This window comes from Macrobrachium nipponense, chromosome 31, assembly GCF_015104395.2.
Source record: "Macrobrachium nipponense isolate FS-2020 chromosome 31, ASM1510439v2, whole genome shotgun sequence".
Taxonomy (NCBI): domain Eukaryota; kingdom Metazoa; phylum Arthropoda; class Malacostraca; order Decapoda; family Palaemonidae; genus Macrobrachium; species Macrobrachium nipponense.
The window spans coordinates 45,911,545-45,934,337 of record NC_061093.1 but is presented as its reverse complement, the minus strand read 5'-3'; the positions used below and the strand labels follow the sequence as shown (position 1 = coordinate 45,934,337).

The window sequence follows — 22,793 nt, the reverse complement described above, 5'->3', positions numbered from 1 at the left end:
TTCATAAATGGCACATTAACCCTTTAACACCGATTGGACGTATTAAACGTCGACGAAAATTGTCTGTTGGGTGCCGAACTGACATATGGTACGCCGGCGAAAAAAAGTTTTTATAAAAATTCGCGGAAAAATAGTTATAGGCCTACTAGGCAAAAACTTTTGAATCACGCGCCTTGGGGGATGCTGGTAGCTCATGGATCAAGGCGTTGTTTTGTTTACAATCGTTACCCAGGCGCGCAAGCGCAAATTTCTTTCTTCTTGCACTAAAAAGCATCAGCGACACATTCAGAAATTATTTCGTTACTTTGACATAATTTTTGCACCATTTTATATTAGCCATTACATGGAGTATTATATATGAAAATGTGCGCAATTTCATGTAGAATACAACTAAAAACAACTCATGGTTGTAGCTTTTATCAGTTTTGAAATATTTTCATATAAATAACGATAAGTGCCAAAATTTCAACCTTCGGTCAACTTTGACTTGACCGAAATGGTAAAAAAACGCGAAATGGTAAAAAAACGCAATTGTAAGCTAAAACTCTTACATTCTAGTAATATTCAATTATTTACCTTTATTTTGCAACAAATTGAAAGTCTAGCACAATATTTCGATTTATGGTGAATTTATGAAAATAAAAAACATCTTCCTTACGTCCGCGCAGTAACTTGCGAAAAAAATCAGAAATTTTTTCGTCCAATTGTCGTAATGTTTCCACCATTTTAAATTAGCTGCTACATAAAGTTTTATACATGAAAATGTGCGCAGTTACATGTAGAATACAACGAAAAACAACCCATTGTTGTAGCTTTTATCAGTTTTGAAATATTTTCATATAAATAACGATAAGTGCCAACATTTCAACCTTCGGTCAACTTTGACTCGACCAAAACGGTAAAAAAACGCAATTGTAAGCTAAAACTATTACATTCTAGTAATATTCAATCACTTACCTTTATTTTGCAACAAATTGGAAGTGTCTAGCATGATATTTCGATGTATGGTGAATTTATCAAATAAACTTTTTCCTTACGTCCGCGTGGTAACTCTTCCGAAAAAATCTAATTTTTTTGTCCGATTGTCGTAATGTTTGCACCATTTTAAATTAGCCTTTACATATATATGAAAATGTGTGCAATTTCATGTAGAATACAACCAAAAACAACCCATGGTTGTAGCTTTCATCAGTTTTGAAATATTTTCATATAAATAACAATAAATAGAAAAAATTCGTCCTTCGGTCAACTTTCATGTATCATTTTGTGATAATATTTTCTCTGTGTTGCCTTAATCGTTTTACAATGTGTTATATACTAAAATGATCGCAACTTAGTGTACAATACAATGAAAAAAAATGAACTCGTTAGCTTTAACCGTTTTGCTCACAGCGCGATTTGTATACAATTATATATGAAATTTTTTTCGCACTCATATATCCCAATATTTATATATGATAATGATATTTTTTGTCATTTCTGATGGTTGCATACTAAACTTCAGGCAATGACAAAAAAAGGAGCCAAAAATGAACTTTTAATCTTAAAAACTAAGCGTGCTGTGATTAAAAAAAAAGAAAAAAAATTCTCCGCTTCAGAGCTCACTCGCGAACGCTGCCGGCATACAGGAGACGATTTTTAAAATACCGCTTCGGCGTTTAAGGGTTAACTTCGCCTTGTATTACCTCACTCAGACCTGGAATGATAAAATCGTCTCATTTGTTATGGGGTCTGATCATAACTAAGGTGCCTTCTGGTATGCTCCGTGAGGGTGTCACGGCGAGGGATGAGAGGGTCCGGGGTGGTGCCACATCTCCCGCCTCTGGGGCAGCGGGTACTTTTCCCCCAGCTCCCTTCGACCTAAGGGAGATTTGTAGGCACCTCGGTCTCTCCCCCTCTGTGGGGATTCGTTGTCCCTTTAAACATACCTCAATCCCTTTCCCGGCTGTGCCAGCCACTATTATTTCGTTCCTATCCACAAAATCAATTCCTAAAATAACTGAAATTTCTTCTACTTTTAATGCTGTCACTACATAAAAAGTATGTCACCTCTCGCCCATCGATGGTTACCTGTTGCCTCACAGCCCTCTGGGTTACCATACGATGACCACCTGCAGTACTTAAAACCAAAAACCTTTCATCAGCTGCACCGATCCTGTCACCAGGTGTTCTTCTAACAGAGAGACACTTGCACCAGTGTCGATCAACGCCCTTCCCTGTTGCTCCCCTACAGATATTTGCACGATCGGCACCACGGCTTCCTTTGTGGATTGAGGGTGGGAGATAGGCTCTTGTCTTACCTTCTCTCCTGGCATCCTGAACGACTGGGCATGGGCAGCGAAGGGTGGGGGAGGGCTATCCACTACTTCTCGAGGGGTTGGCTGACTTCCCCTCCTCCCCGACAAGGCGTCCCTTGTTCTACCGGGGACACGGTCGTTGCTCGGACCCGGCGGCCGTGGGTGTAGTCGGTGGTCCTCCCGACTCCTCCTCCCCACCGCCCTCCCCTTCCCCTCCTTGGTGAGGGGGGAACGTTGTTCCGCTGGCCGTCGTCGTTTTTTGAACAAGCGCTCACGAGGTGGTCTGTTGCTTTGCATCGAAAAAAACGTCGTGGCTCGATGAAAGATGGGCACTGGGCCCTCAGGTGGCCCTCTCTCCCACACCCCCAGTAACGGCCAACCGTATAATTCCCGGCTGTTTTCCCCTTGCCTCTTCGAGGCCCCTGGGTGAGTGACCCGGCCCCCTGGATTGTGGGTGAGGCTGGGGGAGGATTCGCTGGGTCAGATTGGTTAACCGTTGCAACAACCGGTTGGGGGTGGCATGTGCCCCCATCCTTGTTTGCTGGCGTCGTCCGTGGTCGAGTAGGAGTTGTACCTTCAGCAGCAAGGTGTGTAAGGGCCTCTTGTCGTCAACAAGAAATCCCACTATGGAGGTGGGAAGAATTCGTTTCGGCATGCGTCGGCAGAAGTTTTCTTTTCCCTCTACAGTCTGGTCTTCGTCAGGGGTGAGGGACTCGTAGTCCTCACTGACGCGATAGTAGAAGGCTGAAATCGACTCTCCCACCCCTCAACCTGGGGTCATAAGCTTCCATTAGCTCGATCTTCTCCTCTTGATGTAGGGCAAACTGCTGAGTGAGGTGCTATTTAAAAGTACCCCAGTCTGCCGAATAACAGACATCCCAGCTCCTGATTTGTCGTGCTGCATTACCGATGATCTTCTGTTTTGCTTGCACAATCTTTTCTCTATCTGTCCAACCAATTGTGGCGTTTTTAACACACTTTATAAACGTCTCAATCGAAAGGAAGCCTTCACCAGTGCGTAAGTTATCAAACTCAGGCACGGATCCATCTAGCACTGGCAGTTTTTCTATTTTTCCGTCTGATCGCACTTGCATAAACGACGCGAGGTTGGCCAAAATTGTGGGTGGGTCGATGGGATTTTTTGTTTGCGTATTTTTTGTTAATTTGTGTAACTCTTCTAGCGCGTGTTGGATAATTGTTGCCACTGCCGCATCATTCACACTGTCCTTTTTTTCGGCACTCTTATTGTTAGCACTGGTGCTGCTAGTTTGGGTCACAGGTCTAAGCTGATTGGCTTCTTATAATTGAAAGGAACAAATAAGGGTCTTCAATGTATGGCACTCATTTGAATCACCCACGCCACGCCACCAACGATCATATGGGCATTCGATGAATCAGCGATATCTATCTGATCGTTACTCTCTGATCACACATAGCTACGCACAACACATCTAGTAGATTTTCCGTTACGTCTCACACATAAATTTTCTATACAGATCAGTTTATATATATATATATATATATATATATATATATATATATATATATATATATATATATATATATATATATATAATATATATATATATAATAGGCAGTCCCCAGTTATTGGCAGACTCAGATAATGGCGATCTGTTTTTGAAATCGGCGATTTATGGATATAGACTTGATCTACAGCAAATTGTCTCAGGTCCTTGGCATTTTCATTTTATTCTATTTTTAACTCTCAACAATACTTCATGTTACTGATTCTTCTTCATCTAGATTCTCCGACATTAATGCCTTACAATAAGTTGGGACTGCCGATCTGACTTTTCTTCCAAAAAAAACCTTGGATCGGTAATTGGTAATTGTACATCTATTCGTGGTGTATTCCTCAGTTCTAATATGAATAGCCTTGTGAAAGGTTTCAGCCATTGTTGAGTTTTCAAGTTTTTTCAATATAGTCTTTACTCTTCTCACAAACACCTCTGCATGTCGTTGCTAATTGGGTGAACTTGGTTTCAGTTCAATGCTTTTTCTCCAGGAATTTTTAAAATTTCACTACTTTGAATTGTGGATTACCCATTGTAGCCACATCCTTATCAGTGTCTATAACTTGTTTCACAGAGGGACCATCTTTCCATTCATGAACCATCGGATATCCACGCAGGTGATCAACATAATCTGAAAATATCTCCTTTAGCAATAAAATAGGTCAGCTGAAACACTTTCAAAAAGTCTACTGGGTAATGAATCAGATTCCCCATGTTTATTATCTTAGAAAACTTGGAAATAGCCTTGGCATGCTTCACATTTTTCTATCAGTTGTTATAACATTTGTAATAACTGGCCAATATAGACACATCTGAGAACCTTACTTGGTCCTTGTGATTTCTTGATGGCTGTATGAAAACATTCTAGCACCAATTTTTTTTTGTCCTTTTGGAATTACAAGTTGGTGTGTATACAGAACAGGTCATCATCAACTGTGTACAATTTCTCACTCCTAAAATAGTGCACAGGTGTATTATCATCCTCAAGTTTTTCTGATTTGTCAACTAGGTGCATGGCTAAGACAATCTGTAATAGCATGCTACTTCCCCTTTCTCCATGCAACTTTAAATTAAAATTTATCTGGAAGTTCTGCCTTCCAATTCTGTAATTTTCTATTGGAGTCATGGAATAACTTAAAAAGTGGTACAGGCAGTGCCCAGTTATTAGCGGGGGTTCCATTCTTGGTAGGGTTGTGATAAGCGAAAACAGCCATTAACCGAAACTCTGCAATTTATGGCGGCAATTTCCGGTTAATGGCGCCTCTGTTGGGTATGTTATGACGCCATATCTCTATTAATGGCACCTATGGTACCAATATCTGAAACTTGGCTCATTATGGTGCCATAAATCACTGATTTTATGGAGCTAGACAAATGCCATAAAACCGGATCGCCATTAACCGAGTCTGCCGATAACCAAGGACTGCCTGTACAAAGGGTCGATGATCTGTGACAACTATGAAGTGTGAAAGCCCTGATAAAGTCTGCACTTTTTAATAGCATACCTAATTGCCAATGCCTCCAACTCAGTTATTGGATACTTTGTCTCTACATCAGCCAAGAAACAACTTCCTCACGTGATAAGTTTCCATCCTTCATCGTGTATTTGCATTAGACTGAAACCTAGTCATTGCAGTCTGCTAGCATCTGTATATAGTTTAATCCCCTATTTCCATTGAACTGTGCAAGAGGGGATTAGTAAAGATGTTCTTCAGTTGCACTGCTTTTAGCACTAATATGAGGACTAATTGATCTTCAAATGACTCAAAAAGTTGTTTTCTTTGAACATGCTTTTATCTGTCAACCGAAATGTTCCTTTGATCCTTAAGGTGTGACCTAATATATAATTTCATTCAAGGTCTTCTCAGTGTTCACTGGAATATTCATCAATTGATGAATTTTTTGCAGAAAGTCCAAAACATAGCCACTCGCTCGTCACATGATTCTTCATGCAACTTGAGTGTAATTTTTCCAGGTAGCCTCCCACCTTTTGCAAGTTTTTAAAGTTGAACCATCTTTAAGTAATTAAGGTGGTAGAATATTAATTTTTGTTGCATCTCATTGCTGAGAGGACATTTTTTTCTTGAGGTATGAAGCCCAATTCATTCAAGAATAATAATTTCCAAATTGTTGGTCATAGTTCTACTGTTCAAGTCGGGAATCGCTTTTGTTGTTGCAGTATTTATACAATAAACAACATATAATCATTGGTACCTGTGGTTGTTTCCTTTAAGGCCTGTCCACACGATCGGGCCTGACTGGCAGACTTCCCCTCTAACGGGCACACTTGACGCAAAACCGTCAGTTGCCCGATGGGTCGTGTAGCAAAATCACCATGGTGGTGCCCGATGGCTTGAACTTCGACCCTGGGCAGACGTACGTGAACCATATACATTTCTTTTACCACCGTGCCATTCTTTGCACCTTATTCTCTTCTTTTTCACCACACTCAAAGCAATTATCATGCTACAATACCTTCTTCTTTGCGGTAGGCACCATGTTTATCGTACCGCACTGAACACACCACTGGCATCGTTGGGTACGCCCCACCTCTCCATCGCCTCACCTGTGTGGACAACATTCATGAGTAAGCCCGCCAGAATTTGCCCGTCAAACCCCGGAGCACGCCGATCAGGCCCGGCTCGTGTGGACAGGCCTTTAGTCTCCTATCAGTTGGAAATGTAGGGGTTTCTACTGTTTGTTCCCTGTGTAACTTGTAGATTTGGCTTTCTCTATAGCATCTTGGAGTAATCTGATCAGTCTTGCCATTCTGTCCTGTGTATTACAGTTGACTCCCAGTGCATGTAGAAATTCTTGATTTCATCACAGGTCAGGTTAGATGTATCATCCTCAGTGAAAGTCTATTCTTCATTATCTATATCAGCATCTGTTGCCATCAAATCCATTTTGGCTTGTATCTCACCATACGTACTGCCGATGGTCCTTTTTATCTTGTAATGACTCCGTAACTCATTGCACCATGTTATATACTAATCTGGGTTCAAATAAATACTGGAGAACACCGGTCAGTTATTTATTCCCAAATGAGATTCTTTAGTGTTGCCTTCTCGGCTCTCAGAAAGGAAGTTAGTAAATACTTTATTAAATATGACAACAGTTTGTAAACAAAGATGTCATCTTTACACAACCATTATGCATTACTATCACAGCCATCGGTAAATAACCATTATGCATTACTGTAACAGTCATTGTACATTTACTCATCCTAACAACAGTTACAGCCTGTGAATTTGATATATGACAGTGTCATTTTGTAGAAAAGTCTTGAATGGTTGAAAGTAAACATAGCCCACTGTAAATTACAAGTGCTCCCCTCTCATGCGTGAAGATTACAGTAACATGCCAAGGAAATGGGAAACAACCCTTTGTCACCTGAGGACTGGCCATGTATAATGTGGGATATCAGAGGTTGTCAGTGGTAACTGTACTACATCAGTTAGGTAAAGTTGATTGTACTGTATCAGATAGGCAAAGTTGAGAGTCCTACACTTAAAGACATGAGAGTTTCCTTTCTACATGCTGTGAGATTGATTTTTATAAATCAAATGAGACTTTTACTTTTGTTGTAGATACTACACTGCTTTGAAATAGTATCTTTAGTTTTTCATTTTATATATCCATTTCATTACTCATACATATGAGTATATTAAACTTAGTAGAGTGGTCCCCCTGCATTCGCGGGGGATATGTACCAGAACCCCCTCCCCTTGCGATTATATAGTTGGAACCTCTATAAAAATGCTCAAAACCTCTTTTGTTAGTTAAAACTCAAGAAAACCCACTGAAAATTGTTATACCTGGTTTTATTAATAGTTTTATAACAAAAAGTGTATTTTATGATGAAAAAAACAACAGTAATTTGTGGATATTTCTTATAAAAAAATACTTCAAATAGGCGAATTTTCCACAAATAATGGGGGGAAATGTTCCAGAGAGAAATCCGCGAATGCGTGAGTCCGCGAATCCAGAGAACGCGAATTAGGGGGGGGTCCACTGTAAATGAGTATATTAAACATGAATGGCTGAGGTATATTTATATGCTTGTACTATTGGATGTATGAATGTATGCAGAGATGTGTAATCCATTTCTTTTCATCCTAAATTATTTATAGATAATAAAGTATTTCATGCATCAATCACCTTGATAGTTGCCATGCAAGTTCATCAGATTAGTCTATCTGGAGTTCTGTAAAAGGAACATGTATTAAATCCAGAGCATTAGTATTAAGTTACCAGGAAAGTAGGTCTTCTTGACAACATATAATTTTATGGTTACATGGTATTATTATACTACCTGTTTCTATACTGTCTATATCTATATATTGATATGTATGAATTGTGTAAATGTTGAATGAGAACATTTTTATTCAGATTTTATTGTACTTAAACCACACGCCACTGCTCGTCCCTTTTGCATCAGTCAAAAACTTATCGTTTACATTTCCATATGCTATGCTTAATTGTAGTACTATGTTCCTGTAAACTTTAAAAATATCTTCTCCCTTACACAAATAAACCATTCCTTTAGCCCATAATGTTTGATATTCATTTATTAAAGTAGTGTGCAGCATCTTTTTAAGTTATAGGTAATCCTTTGAATCCTGTTGTGTGATAAAAAAAAACCTCAATATTTCGCCATACCAACAGAATTCCTGCAGCTTGTGCGCACAGTGAATATGAGAATATGGAATCAGATGTTGTGGAGGCATCAACAGATGACGAAGGGTTAAATGATCGTAAGAAAGAAAAATCAAGCGCTAATAAATTACCAGAAGTTGAAATTAATGTGGAAAGTCAGAATGATCCTCAGAACATCCAAAGTTGTGATGATGATGATGTTAGATCTTTTGAGGAAGAGGAGCGAAGGATGGCCCAAGAAGGTGATAGTGGGCAACTTAAAGATAGCAACACTTCAAATTTAGCAATACCAGTAAGTATTAATATGTTCTAACATTGTTCTATTTTACTTCTGTAGTTTTGTAAGTGTTTTCATTATTAATATACATTTTTTTACTTCACTTAATTCATGAATTACTGTAATCACTTGTTTAGCCCTGTTGAATGACTGGATTGTAAATTTTATATCAGTTGTCATATTATGGAATGTGACTGCCTTTAGTCGTCTGCTTATAGTGTAGTAAATATCAGTTTTCTAGAGCAAAATATTTAAGGTCTTTGTTACCTTTTAGTATGTATTCATTTCTTTGGTGTTTGCAATCTTTGTTTCCATTTGCAACATAATTGGTAGATAATGTGAACATCCATATATTTTCAAGATTCGGTATTTTCTTTATCTGATACTGAAATGAAAGTAGATTTTGTGAATCATTCTTAAATTATAGCTTAAGCTAGAAATGGCATGAAGAAATTTATAAACTAAAACACAAATGTCTGTCATCTTTACGTACTTAGTCACGGACAATATCATACATAAGCCAATTGGATCCCTAATTGTAAGAAAACTCTCATTATACAAAGTATAAGTAAAAATGGTGTATATACCTTTGTTCATAGTGAAGGTCAGTGATGGTAAATTTGGCATAATATTCCTCTGTCCCATCATTAACAAGTTCCAAAGACTATACGTTTGGTATGGTTGGCATTCTACATGCTCTTAAAAGTAAGAAAATATTACTAATTTTAGAAAGGATGCATTTTTATGTGTTGAAATAATCCAGAATCTTTAGATGAATCGGCAAATAAAAGGCAGCTTCTTTGGGTGTAATCATCAAACTTCCCTTATGAAAAAAAAAAAAAAAAAAGGAAAAGAGATCCAGACAAATTCATAGTTCGGTTAGTTTAAAAGCTCTCATGTTCTCCACTGCAAGTTTAACAAGTGGCCAAAGATGACACGCCAGTAAATTATTAAAGATTCATGAATTTACTTTGCTATAAAAGTTATGTTCTTTATTCATGGTTAAGAAGTTGTGTCTATAATTAAGCATACAATTCAATATAAATTATTATTGGAAATTACTGTAGCATCCTTTTAACAATGTGGAAACCTCATCGGACTTTTGAAGGGTAAGAAGTATAAAAGTTTTACATTTGTCAGTGTACAGCAAATAATAATTGTACAAGTGAACATTCACATCTGAGAAAACTGTATTCAAGCTACTTAACCCTCTTACGCCGAAGCCCTAAAAATCAAAACCTCTCCCGTATGCCGGCGCCGGTTTGGAGTGAGCGCGGAAGCGGAAAAAATAATTTTTTCAAAAAATCACAGCGCGCTTAGTTTTGAAGATTAAAGAGTTCATTTTTGGCTCATTTTTTTCATTGCCTGAAGTTTAGTATGCAATCATCAGAAATGATAACTAATATCATTATCATATGTAAATAATGCGATATATGGTAGCGAAAAAAAAAATCATAGATAATTGAATTCAAATCACGCTGTGCAAAAAACGGTCAAAGCTAACGAGTTACTTTTTTTTCGTTGTATTGTACACTAAATTGCAATCTTTTTGATATATAATACATAGTAAAACAATAAAAGCAACACCGGAAAAATATTATCACAAAATGATGTACGAATTCGTAACGCGTGGACGTAAAAAAATTTTATTTTCAAAAATTCACCGTAATTCTAAATATTGTTCTAGAGACTTCCAATTTGTTTCAAAATTAAGACAAATGATTGAATATTACGATACTCTAAGAGTTTTAGATTAGAATTGCAGATTTCGACCATTTCGGACAAGTTAAATTTGACCGAATGTCGAAATTTTTATATATATTTTTTTTTTATATGTACATATTTTGGAGATGGAAAAAGCTACAACCTTCAATTATTTTGTATTGTATTCTTCATGAATTTGCACACATTTTGATATATGAAACTCTATAAAACGGCTAATAGGAAAAGGAGCAAATATTAGGATAATGCGATGTACGTATTTCTGAGACTTGCGGCCGCGAATCGGCGTGCGGAGTGAAGGTAAATATATTTTTCAAAAATTCACCATGAATCACAATATTGTTCTAGAGACTTCAAATTTGTTTCAAAATGAATAAAAATGACGGAATATTACTAGACTGTAAGAGTTTTAGCTTACAATTTCGTTTTTCAACTATTTTGGTAGAGTCAAATTTGACCGAACGTGGTTTTTTTTCTATTTATCGAGATTTATATGCAAATATTTCGAAAAAAGAGAAAAGCTACAACCTTCAATCATTTTTAGTTGTATTTTACATGAAATTGCGCACATTTTCATATATAAAACTTTATGTAACAGCTAATTTTAAATGGTGCAAACATTTCGACAATCGCACAAAAAAATTCTGATTTTTTCGGAAGAGTTACCGCGCGGACGTAAGGAAATTTTTTTTTTTTTTTTTTTTCCATAAATTCAGCATAAATCGAAATATTGTGCTAGAGACTTCCAAGTCATTGCAAAATGAAGGTAAATGATTGAATATTACTAGAATATAAGAGTTTTAGCTTACAATTGCGTTTTTCGACCATTTCGGTAGAGTTAAAGTTGACCGAAAGTTGAAATTTTGGCACTTAACGTTATTTATATGAGAATATTTCAAAACTGATAAAAGCTACAACCATGGGTTGTTTATTTTTGTATTGTGCATGAAATTGCACACATTTTCATATATAAAACTTTATGTAACGGCAAATTTAAAAGGGTGCAAACATTAGGACAATCGCACGAAAATATTTATCGGAAGAGTTATCGCACGAACGTAAGGAAAAAGTTTTTTCATAAATTCACCATAAATCGAAATATTGTGCTAGAGACGTCCAATTTGTTGCAAAATAAAGGCAAATGATTGAGTATTACTATAATATAAGAATTTTAGCTTACAATTGCGTTTCTCGATCATTTCGGTAGAGTCAAAGTTGACCGAAGGCTGAAATTTTTGCACTTATCGTTATTTATATGAAAATATTTCAAAACTGATAAAAGCTACAATCATGAGTATTTTTGTTGTATTTTACATGAAATTGCGCACATATTCATATATAATACTTCATGTAAAGGATAATTTAAAATGGTGCAAAAATTATGTCAAAGTGACGAAATAATTTTTGAGATGTGTCACTGATACTTTTTAGTGCGATAAGAAAGAAATTCGCGCTTGCGCGCCTGCGTAGCGATTGTAAACAAAACAACGCCTTGATCCGTGAACTCACAGCATCCCCCAAGGCACGTGATTCAAAAGTTTTCGGCTGGTAGGCCTATAAGTATTTTTCCGCGAATTTTTAAAAAAACTTTTTTGAGCCGACGTATGATACATCCAATCGGCATACGGGAGACATTTTGACTCGACGTTTCATACGTCCAATCGGCGTAAGAGGGTTAATAACTATAAATTATCGTGTAGGAGTAACGTGGATTACACTCCCATAAACTTTGATGTGCCCTCAAACTAGACCATAAATAAAATTGTAGAGAAAATAACATTTTAGCTTACAAAAAGACCTATTTAAGTTGTATTTTGACTTAAAAAAACACTGTATGACAAAATATAACCTTTTCTTATGTCAATAGAGTACTATCTAGAGATTCATTTACGCTAACTAGAAGCAAGAAGATCACTCTTGAATTGAGTTCATTTGTAATCACCCTCAACTGATTTCCAAACCAAAATATTGATCACTATGTCTTTATTTTATAATACAATAATAATATGATAATATTATGGATACAATGAAGTAAAGTATATCTGTTTGTATTTCATAATACAATACTAATAGAGAATATTACACATTCAGTGCTGGAAGCAAAAACCCTCAAATTGATATTTCCATTTTGCACCAATTTAGTATCCAGAAGTACGAAATACCATGGTACACTATTTCGGTGCGCTACTATGTACTTTCTAAAGTTTTGAATTACTTATACCTCCTCACTGGTAGCTCTCCCTTGTCTTGAAGAGTTTAATAATGAATCCTCTGTATAAGCTTCTCCAAGAAGCTTGTTTTCTGGACCTCACATTGAAAATGGCCTTTCTGCTAGCATTGGTATTTTCAAAGAGAGCGAAATTCATGGGTTGTCACATGAGGCCTGCACACATAAGAGGTGGTCATCGTTTGGAAGGGGTGGGGCTTCAGTAGGATTGTTTATCCCTTGCAGCTAAGACTAGTAGCCAGGGCCATACACCGCAGCATGCTTCTCATTCTTTTCCTTGTCTTCCATCACCAACAATAAATAGACAAGGTCATTTCAATAAAGGGTATTAAACTTTTATTAAGACCAAAAGCCTCATGAACAAGCCTTCAAACTGTTTTTTATATAATGGCCAAAGGCAGAAGAGAGCAACCACAAAGAATATGATTTCTCATTTGCTACAATCAGTTAATTCAGATAGTTCATGATAGTGTGACAGGACAAAGCTCAACAATCATGAGTGCTAAGTCACAAAGTGAGAACACAATTGTCTGTTGCTTTTTAAGTATGATCTTCAGTTATCTTCTAATTTACATGCAGTGATATACAAATACCAGTCTACCTTTGCTACTGCATATTTATTTGAGAGATGTTAGCTTTGTATTGACTGCGACTAGTAATTATGGAAATCCATGTTATATTTAAGCATCCACAGGAGCATCCTTACTGGAGAACCAGGGAATTTACAAGGCCATGAAAAATGCTTTAACTATCTGCGATTAATGAGTTTGTATGAAAATCGGGTTTTCATTACTGGCTTGTAATTTTCACTTGATTTCTTTCTTGAGTTTTCCAATAGCCAACCCCAAACCTCTGATTTCCTACCTACTATGCTGTAGTATTGATAAAACTACTGACCGGTAATTGTTACATTTTGGGATACTTGCCAAAAATAAAATTACATCCATGTCCATTAAACTTCAGTATGAAAGAAAGATATGGGAAATAACATAACATAGGATAAAAATTTATCTGTTCAACATTATAGCTTGGTGGGATGGTCAGACTACCTACTTCTGTAATTAAAAGTAACGTCATTCACATTTGTTCAGTGAATTATTTCAATTTTTAGGTTGGTGGTGATGGAGGTGAAACAAGTCAGTCAGAATGGAGTGAAGACGATGATGGGGCTGCTTCTGAACCTTTACTAGACCAGGAAAGTACTGGTTATACAACTGATGATCCTGCCCTGGAGCAAGTATCGATGATGAATGATGCTGGTCTCACAGATGCTGAAGGTAAGTTTTAAGTATTTTTTTTTTTTAATTTATCTATGGTAAGAAATTGGTAATTATAATTAAATGTATCAGAATTCTCCTAAGACTGTTAATGTAACTTTGACAATAATTAAAAATTAATTAAAAATTCTTCTAGACCTTCAGATTCATAATTTTTCATAATCCTCTTATTTAAAAATAATTGTTAGTGGAACTTGAAAGGGTCATTTATTCCACCCAAATTATTTTTTATTACTTCCTTTGTTATATCCAACAGGTAAACTTGAATTTATAAGAATTATTCATGCCCCTTATAGTATCATAATATAACCATTAACCTACATCACTGGTATGTTTTTGTTGGGTGTCTTCAGGTATTGGAGTAGTACAGTATTCAGTGAAAGATTAGATGAAGTGGTAAAGTATGTCATCAGCATCATACTAGAGAACACTTTAATGACTTTGAAAGAAGAAAAATATAACTTGGTAGGAAATGCCTGAGGGTAACATATCATGTCTTCAATGCATTTACAGAAATAGGCCAAGAAGATAGAAGACTGTTCTTAGCCAGTTCAAATTGGTCATAATCTGATGGTTTATGTCCTGTATTTGGTTAGTCAGTATGAGCAAAAAGGAAATTACTGCTTATTTTCTTTTCAGAATACCCAAATTTTGTCATATTCAGATGCATCCTCTCTTATGGAAAGGATGAGGATGGTGGATATAATTATCCAATTGTTCCTACAAGGACACAAACACTACGCCTTTCATACATAACCATCCTTCAGTGTATGTGCTGAACTAGCTGTGTGCTGACAAACGAGGTGGATGGGGGGTGAGAGGATGCTGTACCTCACCACCCAACGCTACTCATTATTCTTGTGGTAGTGGTAAAGTTAACTGAAGTCCCACTTGCCGCTTGTATGGGTGTTGGCCAAGTCTCCATTGTTTTTTGTGTTGTTTTCCATGTGTGCCTGGGTGCTCTTTGTGCTTATTCAGTATTTGATATGTATTCCAATATGTTTACGGATATTGGGTTTTGTTTTCTGTGTTGTGTCATCCTTTGTTGACCCTTTGTTTCTATGGAGGGTAACCAGGATCAACGCTGCTGTAAGGGTAGTGTTTGACCCTGTAAACAACTTATTTATGTCCCCAATTGCGGTAGAGCTACACTCAATCTGCATTTCTTCAAGGGGAAAGAATGTACCAGTGACTTCCCCCATCCTGGATGTGTTACTTTTACTTCTCAATGGAAGCAGTTTGGCAAAAAGAAGAGGAAGTCAAAGAAAGATCCCTCATCAAGCCCTTCCCCAAGCACTTCTTCTGGCAGGGCCAAGTCTCTGTTCATGAAGCTTAATCCTTCCTCTTCTGATGAGGATGAGATCAAGCAATTAAAATCATTGATGCAGTTGAGGAAGATAATAACCATCCCTGAATATTGCATGGACTCCTTCTCTCAGTGATTTTAGACTCCTAGGCAGGTTAGTAAGGGTAGAAACAGGTTTTCTTCTCTTCGGCCCTGGCCTCCCTACCCTTACTGCTCTTGCTTACGAACACCCTCCTCATCCTCACTGATGTCTGACCCCTAAGCTTACAACAAACATCCTCCTCATCCTCACTAATGTTTGACCCCTAAGCTTCTCCCCACTGCCAGAGATACTAGAAGAAGAAGGTGGAAACTTAACAAAAGAGTGAAGATATTCATCATGCCATTGCTCCTCTCCCAGGAAATTGAGTAAAACTTGTCGGTCACCCTCTAGCAACCAACAATACAGGTGAAGATGTACCATATCATATCTTTTCACCATTTGGACAGGATAGTACATGTTCAGTCATTTCCTCGTACTACTCTCTTGAACTCTCGCAGGAACTCCAGGTCTTACAGGCATTGCATTCTCATCTCACACTTCCCACCATTCCAGAGGCAGAGAGTCGTTTAACCTGGAGGTGTTATGAGTACAGGAGCAGACAGGTTTGTTCCTCTCCCTCCTAGTGCCATTCACAGTTTCTGTACCATAGACAGGAGTCACAATATTCCTTTTAATGTTCAATGCCAATGATTTCCAAACCTATAATGAAAAAGGACAAACTTTAAAAAAATTAACAAATTAAACAAAAATATAAAATATGTTAAATTAGATTTTTTCCAACTAACCCATTAGACTTTCTCTGAAAACAAACCTACCACACTCTTTGCTTCCCTTCTGCTCTAGACAACTCCCAAAACCTTCATGGGCAATAAAAGTCAGGATGGAGTCCATCCTCTATGTTTCCTCCATCAGTGGGACAAGAGCAGGAGAAAAAATAGGAGCAGAAAATTTGGTTTCCCCTCACTGTGAAATTGCAGAGGACCTGGGCTCAGATCCCAATACTATATCAGAACATGGGGAAGTTCCTGTGATTCATGTGTAAATGAAAGGTCTTCCAATTCAACAGCCTCCCTAGGTGTACACCCTGGCCTCAGCTTGGGCTCACTTGGAAGGAATCCGCCCTTTATGTCACCTGGACAATTTGCTCATCCTTGCTTCCTCAAAAGGAAAACTACTTCAGCACAAGCAACAACTGCCCCTCTGCTAGAGTCTAAGTGTACTGATGAATTAGCAGAAGTCCGACCTGATTCCCAAGCAGCAGATCAAGTACTTGGTTCAATACTAGACACTGTAGTGAAGGCTTTCCCAGCAACTCCCTGGATAGACAACATAAAGGAGGACAAGGATCAACTGGCTAGACTATGGCAAGGCATCCTGGGTCATCTTACATCTTGTGAAAAACTTCTACTGAATGGGCAAAGCCACCTACGATCCCTGAAGTGGCAATTGAAACGACCTTGGTTCTTCCCATACAATTCCCAACACCACCTGATTCCGCTCAGTTAGGAAGTTTAGGAGGACCTAGTGTTGTGGCTGTCAGATGAAAACCTGCAGGGGGTCTCCCTAAGCTCACCCCCTCTAGAAGTACTGCTCTTCTTGGATCCTTCCACAAAGGCTGGGGAGCCCATCTGGTGATAGCCATAAGCGACAACACCACTATGGTGGCTTTTGTCAACAAGCACAGGGGATTGATATATACCTTACTGAGGTAACTGGCAGTTCACATGCATGATTGGGGCATCAATACACACGATAGAGCTGAAAGAGAGGTATATTTTCAGCAAGTATTCAAGATAGAAGTAATCCAGCAGCTCCTCCAAGACAGCTGTACTTGCAGAACAGGGAAGGAAATGTCCAGTTCTTTCCATCTCTCCTCAGTGAATGTATACCAAGTAAAGTGGGCAGTCTTCTGTTACTGGTGTTGTACATAGTACCTCTCTTCAATGGGCAGCAGACTTTATAGTGTTCCTTATTCTAGACAAGGTATTAACATGTTTTCTGTTAAGGGTTACCTGGTAGCTCTCTTGTAAGCCTTCCTCCTAAAAGCCATGGATATGTCTGCTTCTATAGGAATCTCCATGTTTTGTGAGGAGTTTCAAAGAATTGTACCCTCAGGAGTTTAAACCTCCTCCAGAATGGGACCTACACCGATTGTCCTATCTCACCTGGCACTTGGAAGGGTTGGACTCGCTCTCCTTTGTTCTGGAGTAAGTGGATAAAATGCAAAATCCCTCTTTTCCAGATCCAAGGTGAGTGTTTTTCAATTCCCTTCCACCAAGTTGTCATTGGTCAAAACCACCTCCTGGCTACATGAAATTATTTCCAATGCTTGTGGTCCCCTAGAATCAGCTAGGGGCCCTTCTACCCACCCAAATGTAGGATCTTCGCTCCCATTTCTGAAGTACTTCTCTGTCCAAGAAAAATAAGAATTTAGTTTTGTAAAGAAGTTTTGAGAAAACACTAAAAGCAAAATATTTTTGGACTTTCAAAGACCCTGAGAGAATCTGGACATCTTGGGCAAGTTATCCCTGTATAATTTTAACCCATTTTCTCTTTCATGTCTCGTAGAGAGTATGGGATATTTTAGTTGGTGACAATTATTTTTTAATTAATTTTTCTAACGTGTTTCACACGCCTTTTTTTTTTTTTTTTTTTTTTTACAATTTGTCATTCACAATGCCATACAAGCAATAAAATTGTCCATGAACCAATTTAAACATTTATGAACAATAACATTTCAAAATATTTTTATTTACACAAAAACGTCCAAAACAGTGTATAACTCAAACTTAATCCTATCCCATTTTACATTTTTTACAATTTTTCGTTCACACTGCAATACAGGCAATGAACAAAATTGTCCATGAACCAATCTAAAATGACAAATTTTTAATCAATTTGTATTTTTTACTGCTAACAAACCTTCAGTCTTAAATATAGGATAATCTTGCACCAGCTGGAAACTAGTTATAAACAATCAAAGATTGTAAAGCAAGGAATCTGTGGCATCTGGCATCTCGTGTATTCATAAGAGTTGGAAGCTGGTCATCAAACAAGGCATAAAACGCCATGACATGCCAGTCTTTCTTTGACCACTTTTCTTCGCTCTCCTTACCAAGCCAGTTGCTTTGTTTACCTGTGATTTCTTTGGTTTCAGTGTGTGTGCCTTGTTGATTATCATGGAGTCCTCCAGTTCTTCTAGGCCTCATCAACGCATGTGTCCGGGCATTCAGGGATTTCCATGCTCCAGGTTTTTGGCTGGTATCATTACAGATCCCATACTACACGCAGTAGGTGCTGATCTAATTTTTGTACCATTACTAATCCTTGCCCAGAATGTTCAAGAAAAGGGAGAATCCACTTATACTTCTTGGGAGGATTTTTTACCTCCTCATTTGGACAGTTCAGCATCCCCTCCTTCCAGAAGCACTCCCTCTGCGTTGGTTGTACCACTGTCTCCTTCCTTTTCTTCCATCGATTTGTCGTTGGAAGTATCGGAAGTTGCACAAAATGAGAATATGTTTAATGTAGCCCCCCTTCTCTCACGGGATATAATGTCCTTCCCAAGAGGGAGGAGGCTCCACTTTCTGCTTCCTTTATTTCAGATTCCGAATCAAACAAGATGGCAGTTGTTTAGGTGTCTCTAGGCCTACGGGGTGTCCCGGTTTGGATGGCCTACTTTCGCATTTCTTGGCTGTTCTCGTACCTCCTTGCCGGCCCCCTTGGTAGTTCCCCCACCTCCAGGCCTACACAACTTTTGCTCTTGTGCGCTACCTCTTAGTGGGACTGGGTCACCCTTTATCACTCCACCAGCGCTGCCATTTGAGATATCATGAAGTCACTCCCAGCATCTTCTCACCCTATGACATCAGCTGCGGTGGTGTCTCTACCTCCAGTTGTGACATCATCTCCATCTTCGCCTATAACATCATCACAACCTCTCACTGAGTCACCGGAGACGTTTCCAGGTATGGTTGAGAGGCTAGACTGTTTTTCTCTCTGGCAAGAGTCGTCATAGAAGGAGTAATTCCTCTTCTCCCCATGTCTCCCCCTTACACATACGTGTATGTGACCATGAAAGTGTTAGCCCTCCATCTCAACCATCTCCATCTCCTGTACCTGTTCCAGTCTGTCGAAAGATGATAAGGCTCCAATTAAGAGGTCGAAGGCGCCTGCTACAACAGTGTCTCCTGCACCTTCCAAAAATTATTCTCTCTAAAAACATGTGGTTGACAGTCAAGAATGTGAGGCAACTTTGGTCTGCGAACGTGTTTCTCATTTGCCTTTCAAAGACCAGGACCTCAGGAATTAAGTCTCCTTCAGCAAGTTTGCTTTGGCGTCATTCCCTGTTTGTACCTGTGTGTCAGTTCTTCCTCCTTTGTCAGGCTACTGCAGTCTGTGGCTAAGGCCATCTTAGTGCGTCTTTGTGGCCCAACCTCCGGCCGGTGACACGTTCTTTCCTGTCACAGTCCAAACAGCCAGCTCACCAGTGGCAGGTCCTTCTAGGGATTTTGTCTTCTCTGGAGAAGTATGGTTGCCTTCACCTTCGCTCTCTACAGTGAAGACTGAAGGACTTCTGGTCTTCGGCAGGAGATTCCCCTCTGCAGAGAGTTCCTCTGTCAGAAGAGGTCAGGAAAGACCTTCATTGGTGTTTAGACGACCAGAATCTCACAGTGAGAGTCCCTCTATGTTCACCCCCTCCAGACTCCTGTTTTCGGGTGCCTCCATTGACAGTTGAGCTGCTCATCCAGAAGATCTCCTTGCCTCAGGTGTTTGGAGTGCAGAGGACAAGCTGCTTCACGTCAACATTTTGGAGTTGAAAGCAGAGGATGCCTTGTAGCATCCTTGGGACAATCTCGAGGTGTACGCCTTCCCTCCGTTTTGCCTGATCGGTCAAGTTCTGAACAGAGTAATGAGTTCTCAAAATCTCAGGATGACCTTGTTGGCTTAAGCGGAGTGGTTCCCGGTCCTTCTGTCTCTTCTGTCAGGGGTTCCTGGAGAAATTCCTCCATTGTGATATGTATATATAACATATATACATATATATATTGGCTCCTTTGCCAACCTCATGTGGAAAGGTTTCACCAATCAGTAGAGTTCGTCTCTTCATGTCTGGAGAATATCAAGTACTCCGAGTGAGAGGTTTTTCTAGAAACGCTGCAGGTCAGATGTCCAGCTATCTCAGGAAATTTTCATCAGCAGCTTACCAGGGGAAGACAGTCTTTTGTGATTAGTGTTATCATATTTATACATAAAACTCCAAAATGGTATATAACTTACTTGATCCTATCCTGAATTATTCATACAGACATTATTTCCAATTTGTGGTACACAGTGTCATACAAGCAATGAACAAATGTCAGTAAACCAATTAAAATATTTTTAGCATTATCGCTTCAGGATATGTTTATTTAGAAATAAAACAGTTGAAAACTATTAATAGCTAAAATTTTATCATTCCTAAAAAAGGGATTTTGACGAAGGAAAAATCTATTTCTGGGTGATTGGCTCGTGTCGCCCTATGAAAGTATCCTTAATATTATTCTTTCTAGGTAAAATTAGCCTAAAATTACCAGAGAAAAACAAAATTAAGAAAATGTCAGTAAAACTGACTCGCTCACTCTTAAAAAGAAGTGTCGGTATGATAAAGGGGCGAGTGTGGAACACTACCACGAACCAAACACCAATTAGAACTTCCTGTCAGAATCCCCCCAAGAGAGAGCTGATACCAACGGGCGATGCAGCCTCTACTACTACTACTAGAGGACGCCACGGACAGCAGCGCCCCTAGCGGACATCCTTAAATAAAACAGTTAAATACATCTTGTCCTGCAAGGGGGGGAAACCAAACTATGAAAAAAGGGGGGGTTTCATAGGGCGACACGAGCCAATCACCCAGAAATAGATTTTTCCTTCGTCAAAATCCCTTTTCTGGGCTCAGCTCGTGTCGGCCTATGAAAGAGTACCAGAGAAACAGACAAGATGGAAAAGGGAACAATGAAAAACAATTTAAAATGATGGATATAATATAAGTAAATCAATTACAGCATACAAATTAAGCACTTAAACTAACTTATTTAATAGTAAAATGATAAAATGTTAGTAATCTTAAAGTACTTAAAAGGTAATTAAAGTAAATTACAAAGATGCATGTAAAATAAGGAAAAATTGGGATTTACTTAACAAAAATACAAAATTCCAAAATATATACACCCATGTGTCCTACCCTAGCATAAAAATAAGGGTAGGGACACTGAAATCCATCATCAATACAAATAATTCAAAATATATACAAACACATTGTGACTGAAGTTCATCATTAACATAAAATGGTGAATATATACAAACATAATGTGTCCTACCCTAGCATAAAAATAAGGGTAGGTACACTAAAGTACATATCAGTACAAATGTGGATGTCCCTAGCGAAAAAATAAGGGACAAACCACTATATGATACAACGGCTAAGGCTATGATGTTGAGTAGCCTGACGATAGGGTGAGGCATGTTGGTTGATGTAGGTAGAAAGGAGACCTGGATCTATACTACAACTACTAAACAGTATCAGGGGAAACTATGTTTCCCGCTGCTACTGCTGAAAACTTTAAAGATTCCAAGGACTTTAAATAATGCCGTTTAAAGACTGTCGGGGATTTCCATCCAGTATACTTTCTAAGATCCTCAAAGTTCATATGTTGAAAATAATTAATTGAGGTGGCTACTCCCCTGATATCATGAGCTTTTGGGAATGACTCAGGGTTGGCTTGTTTAATGAAGTAAAGGATTTGCTGTCTAATGCCTTTAACTGATAAAGTACCACCTTTTTCTCTCATGAAGAGAGCACCTGAGGATCTAGAAGAAGTCCGAGATAGAAAGGCTCTAAGAGTTGATACTGGGCAGAGAGAAGGATCCTGTGGAAGTGGGATAACCTTCCAAGGGGCCCACCTTGCAAGAGGATCTTCATTTTTGGCTAAAAAGCTACGATCCGGAGCAAGTAGAACTTCTCCTGATGGGAGGAATTCCACATGACCCGCATCCCTGGATAGAGCCGACAGTTCTGAAATTCTAGCTCCTGAGGCTAGGCTTAATAAGAATAATGTCTTCCTCAGGAGCATTATGAATGTACAAGATGAGTTGTCAGTATCTGAAGCTAGTTTGAGGACGTCATTTAAGAACCATGAAACTGTAGTAGGCCTCTGGGAAGGTCTAAGTCTAGCACAGGCTTTAGGGATAGATGTGAAATAAGATTCAGTCAAATCTATCTGAAAACCTACTTGAAAGATTTTCTTCAAAGCCGATTTATGAGTGGTAATCGTGCTAGCCGCTAAACCTTTTTCAAATAAAGATCTGAAAAAGGATATAGCCAAATTAACTGTCATGGTTGTAGTGTTCGATTCTTTCAAGAAAGATGCTAATTTTTTAACAGCTGAGTCATATTGTCTAATGGTTG

The 22,793-nt window shown here is 38.4% G+C and overlaps 1 protein-coding gene across 11 annotated transcripts in view; it reads left to right on the top strand.

Moving 5' to 3' along the window:
• LOC135206942 (adenylate cyclase type 1-like) overlaps window positions 1–22,793 on the top strand; it is a 352,691-nt gene that overhangs the window by 318,237 nt on the left and 11,661 nt on the right. For all 11 annotated transcript variants that reach the window (XM_064238463.1, XM_064238460.1, XM_064238457.1 and 8 more), the window contains 2 exons: window positions 8,501–8,783; window positions 13,829–13,994. In XM_064238463.1, coding sequence (XP_064094533.1) covers window positions 8,501–8,783; window positions 13,829–13,994 — 449 coding nt within the window. The remainder of the gene's footprint in view (window positions 1–8,500; window positions 8,784–13,828; window positions 13,995–22,793) is intronic.